The 4,382-nt window shown below is 75.8% G+C and overlaps 2 protein-coding genes across 3 annotated transcripts in view; one reads left to right on the top strand and one right to left on the bottom strand.

Annotated features, from left to right (window-relative positions):
* Window positions 1-981, bottom strand: part of NEMP1 (nuclear envelope integral membrane protein 1) — a 5,703-nt gene extending 4,722 nt beyond the window's left edge. The window contains exon 1 of the mRNA XM_027703106.1: window positions 937-981. Within this exon, the coding sequence (XP_027558907.1) occupies window positions 937-981 (45 nt within the window). The remainder of the gene's footprint in view (window positions 1-936) is intronic.
* On the top strand, window positions 856-4,374 carry NAB2 (NGFI-A binding protein 2). Of its 2 annotated transcripts, XM_027703095.1 has the most exons (7): window positions 856-886; window positions 1,724-2,528; window positions 2,758-2,891; window positions 3,407-3,458; window positions 3,641-3,773; window positions 3,860-4,060; window positions 4,164-4,374. In XM_027703095.1, the coding sequence occupies exons 2-7, from the start codon at window positions 1,731-1,733 to the stop codon at window positions 4,256-4,258; spliced, it is 1,413 nt and encodes a 470-aa protein (XP_027558896.1). In that variant the 5' UTR covers window positions 856-886; window positions 1,724-1,730; the 3' UTR covers window positions 4,259-4,374. The 2 variants fall into 2 exon arrangements, with proteins under 2 accessions (XP_027558896.1, XP_027558895.1); XM_027703094.1 differs by lacking the exon at window positions 856-886 and having other exon boundaries at window positions 1,413-2,528.
* Window positions 4,375-4,382: the final 8 nt, after the last annotated feature.

Raw genomic sequence — 4,382 nt, 5'->3', positions numbered from 1 at the left:
CCCCCCCATCCCTCCCGCTGTAGCGGGCGGGGGGCTCCAGCATCGCCCGGCATCCCCCGACATCCCCCAGCCCACCCGAGCAACGCCGCGCTCCCCCCGCCGCTGCCCCGGCGGTGCCCGGCCCGGAGCCCGTCGGTGGCAGCCGGGCTGTGCCGGTGACACCCAGTGCCAGCCCTTCGCAGGGGCTCCGGCACCCTTTTGGGGGGGGAGCTCCCGGGGCAGCGGGGCCGGTGCCCGCAGCATCCCGGGCCGGTGCCCGCAGCATCCCCGCGCCCGCCCGGCTCGTCGCCGGCACCGGCGCTGCTGCGGGCGCTGCCCGGGAGACCCCCGGGGATGGGGGGGAAGCTGCACCCGCCGGTGACCACGAGGGTCCGGGGTGCCCCCGCCAGCACCGCGCACCGGCGGGGAGGGGGGGTCCTGCCTCTCTCACGGCCGCCCCCCACCCCGCACCACGCGTGTCCTCCCCGGTCCCTGCCGGGGCCGCGGGACCCCCCGGTGCCGCCGTGCGCGGGGCGCAGCTCCCGGTGCCGGAGGGGATGGAAGGATGGGGGGGGGGGGGGCCCGGGCGCCCCCCCCCCCCCGGGCGCCCCCCCCCCCCCCCCCCCGCGCTCGGCGGGGGCGGCAGCCGCGGGATCCGCCCCCGGGGCCTCCCACGCGCGGCGCAGCCGGGGCCGCTGCTATTTCACGGTCCCGCCCGTGTGGGCGGCGCGCAGAGCGGCGCGGCGCGGCGGAGGGAGCGCGCCCGGCCCGGCCGCGGGACCCCCCGAGCCCCGGCACCCCCCGGAACCCCCGCGCGAACCGGCCCCGGACCAAGCCCCCCCTCCCCGCCCCTCCCCGGGCGCCCGGCGGGGCGGGCGGAGCGGCCCGAGGGCGGTTCCAGGCGGCGGTGAGCGAACGGGGGGCGGCGGGAGGGGTCGGGAGGGTCCCGGGGGTCACCAGGGGGAGGGTGGCCCCGAAGGGACCGGGGGGGGGGGGGGGCATCGGGCAGGGTGGGGAACCTGGGAAAAGGGATGGCCCCGGTGGGACTGGGAGGCGGGGGGCCGGGGCATCGGGGGGCACCGATCAGGGCGGGGGGCACCGGGGGAGGATGGCCCCGGTGGGACCTGGGGGGGTACGGGCGGACCGCGGGGGGATGGGGCACTGGGCAGGGTAGGGGGTCCCGGGGAAGGGTGACCCCGGTGGGACCCGGGAGGGGAGGGGGAGACCGCGGGGGATCGGGACACCGGGGAAGGACCGCCCCGATGGGACCCGGGGGAACGGGGCACCGGGCAGGGCAGGACAGGGGGCCACGGTGGGACCGGGGCACCGGCACATCGCTCCCGGGGCTGGGGGGCTGGGGAAGCCCCTCGTGCGTGTCTGACCCTACACGGGGACCCTGAGGTGGGGGCTGGTGGCCAGGAGAGAGCGGGCACAGCCCAGGGTAAGGGGTGGGTTGAGGGGGACCCCACTCCCGGCTGTGCTGTGCCTGGGGGGCTGTGGCTCTGGGAATTGTCCCAGCCCGGAGCTGGGACACCCACATGGGTGGGACTGGGCGCCCTGTGGGGTTTAGGGACACCGGAACACCCCGTGTCACCCCATGCCCCCAGAGTGCTTCCCCCCACCCCGTACCCCTGGAGTGCTCCCACTCTGCCTCGCGTCCCCAGGCCAAAGGGTGGGGAGGGGGTTTCTCCCGCGTGTCCGTCCCTCCCCGTGGTGAGTCCGTCCGTCTGTCCGCGCCCCGCAGGCTCGCCATGGCCCTGCCCCGCACGCTGGGGGAGCTGCAGCTGTACCGGGTGCTGCAACGCGCCAACCTGCTGGGCTACTACGAGACCTTCATCCAGCAAGGGGGGGACGACGTGCAGCAGCTCTGCGAGGCGGGCGAGGAGGAGTTCCTGGAGATCATGGCGCTGGTGGGCATGGCCACCAAGCCCCTCCACGTCCGCCGCCTCCAGAAGGCCCTGCGCGAGTGGGCCTCCAACCCGGGGCTCTTCAGCCAGCCCGTCTCGGCCGTGCCCGTCAGCAGCATCCCGCTCTTCAAGCTCTCCGAGGCCGGCGGACGCAAGGCCCTCAGCAACGGCCACGCCAGCCCCGGCGAGGCCACGGGCAAGGGCGGTGGCGGCGGCAGCGCCGGGACGCCCCCGGCCCGCAGCCCCACGGAGCCCGGGGAGAAGCTGTCGCCGTCCGCGGCCCCGCAGTGGCCGGGGAGGAGCACCCCCGAGTCGGAGGGCGGCGGGGATGAGGAGCCGGGGGGTCCCCCCTTCTCCCCGGGCGGGGAGCAGGCGGCGGGCGCGGAGCTGGAGCCGGAGCTGGTGCGGACGGTGGCGGAGAGCGTGGAGCGGCTGCTGCAGAGCTGCCCCAGGGGCGGCGGCAGCGAGGCCGAGCTGCGGACGCTGATGAAGGTCAACAAGAAGCTGGCCAAGGCCGTGGGGCACATCTTCCAGCTGGAGGACGGCGACCGGCAAAAGGAGGAGGAGATCCGGCGGCACAGCGCGATCTACGGCCGCGGCGAGGCCCGGCGCCGCGAGGGCAAGCAGCTCACCCTGCACGAGGTGGGCACGTGGCGGGGGCCGTGCTGGAAGGTCCCGGGATGGGCTGGGTTGGGATGGGGCCGGGGCAGCTCTAGGGGTGTTGGGTGGGAGGGATCCGGGGTCCTGCTCTCGCCCAGGTGGCATCTGCCAGCCCAGAGCTGGTGCCGCCTTCGCCGGGGGTCCCGCGTGGGCTCCGTCGTCCCGTGGGCGCCGCCGTCCCCGCTCACGCCTCGAATCTCTCTGCCCCCAGCTCATCATCAACGAGGCGGCCGCCCAGTTCTGCCTGCGGGACAACTCGCTGCTGCTGAAGCGCGTCGAGCTCTTCTCGCTGTCGCGGCAGGTCGCGCGGGAGAGCACCTACCTGTCCTCGCTCAAGGTCGCCAGGTGAGCCCAGACCTGCCAAACCCCCTCCTCGCAGGCCTGGGGGGGGGGCCTGGCTGCCACCCCCCTGCACCCCGGGAGCTGCTCCACAACCCAGCGCTTCTGGCCAGGGCCGGGGCCCCGCGGCCCCCGGTTCCCCTTTCCCTGCGTGGGCGGTTTCTGCCTGACCTCGGAGCGTGGGAGGTGGGGAGGATGGGAATGACAGGGATGCCAAGTGTGTGTGTGGGGGGGGATGCCAGGCACCGAGGGGTTGCCAGGCGTGGGGGGGGGGGGGGATGCTGCTGGGGATGCCCCATCCCTTGTGCCCATCCCCAAAGCCCCCTGCCCGCTGTGCCGGGGCTGCCTTTTCCCCTTTTCCCTTCACTCTCTGGCTGCTCCCTGCTCTTTCCACCCCTGGTTCCATCTGTGCCGACCCGTGGCATTGCTCTGCCCAGTGGCCACCCCCCCAGGAGGGCGGGTGGCCTGTGGGGGCCTCGCCACGACCACCCCCTGCCTGACACAGCCCCTTTTTCCCCCAGGGCACTCCCCGAGGAGAGCGGAGCCGTCACAGCCAAGCGGCTCAAGCAGGAGGTGGGTGTGAGGAGGGGGGGTTTGTGCGGGTGGGCTCACCTGGGAGAGCGTGGGTGGGACTGCACAGCGTGCCCGGCGCTGGGCAGGGGGTGAGGAGCACCACAGAGGGGTGGTGGCCGCGGGTGCCCTGGGGCGGGTGGCACAGGGGACCCGTCCCCTGCTCACCGGAGCACTCCCGGCAGGCGGGGGAGCAGAGCCGGCCCGAGCTGCTGGCGCTGCCGGTGGGGCTGGAGCCCCCCGGGGTCGTGTACCGAGCCAGCCTGGAGGAGGACACGGGCAGCCTGTCCGGGGAGAGCCTCGATGGCCACTTGCAGGGTGAGTTGGGGGTCCCTGCCCTTTTCCAGGGGGGCTGGATGGACCCTCGGCCCCTCGTGCTGACTCTCTCGCCCTTCTCTCGGCAGCGGCGGGGGCCTGTCCCCGGCTGACCCCCCCGCCCGGCGCGGCCCCCGACGTGCCCCTCGGCCTGGCCCCCCACGGGCTCTGGAGCCGCCACATCCTGCAGCAGACGCTGATGGACGAGGGGCTGCGCCTGGCCCGGCTGGTCTCGCACGAGCGCGTGGGGCGGCTCAGCCCCTGCCTGCCGGGGAAGCCCCCGGGACCAGGTGAGGGAGGGGCTTTGCCGCGGGGGGGGGGGTTCGGGCAGCGCCGCTGCCTCCTCCCGTGGAATCGTGCCCTGACGCCGCCTCCCCCCTTTTCTCCCCGCAGAGTTCGAGGACGGGCTGGCGGAACGGGGTCCTCCGGCCCCCCCGGACCCCCCCCGGGGCACCATCAAGGTGGAGCAGGAGACCAGCCGGCAGTGAGGCCCCCGTAGCCCCCCCGCCACCATTAACGAAGCAATAACGTGCTGGGGGACGGGTGCTGGCGGTGCTCCGGGCGCGGGGGGAGCCTGGGGTAGGGGGGGGTGCTCAGCCGCGGCCCCCCCCC

The sequence above is a fragment of the Neopelma chrysocephalum genome, unplaced genomic scaffold (genome assembly GCF_003984885.1).
Source record: "Neopelma chrysocephalum unplaced genomic scaffold, ASM398488v2 Primary Assembly neopelma1_205, whole genome shotgun sequence".
Classification (NCBI taxonomy): Eukaryota; Metazoa; Chordata; class Aves; order Passeriformes; family Pipridae; genus Neopelma; species Neopelma chrysocephalum.
Note: the sequence above shows the minus strand (reverse complement) of the source record. Positions and strands in the feature narration are given on the sequence as shown.

Excerpts from the sequence above, each read along its gene's own strand:
- NAB2 (XM_027703094.1), top strand. The coding sequence starts at position 1,518 with ATGGGTGGGACTGGGCGCCCTGTGGGGTTTAGGGACACCGGAACACCC. Across the intron at positions 3,774-3,859 it reads CCTCGATGGCCACTTGCAGG|CGGCGGGGGCCTGTCCCCGG; the intron begins GTGAGTTGGGGG and ends TTCTCTCGGCAG. Across the intron at positions 4,061-4,163 it reads GGGGAAGCCCCCGGGACCAG|AGTTCGAGGACGGGCTGGCG; the intron begins GTGAGGGAGGGG and ends TTCTCCCCGCAG.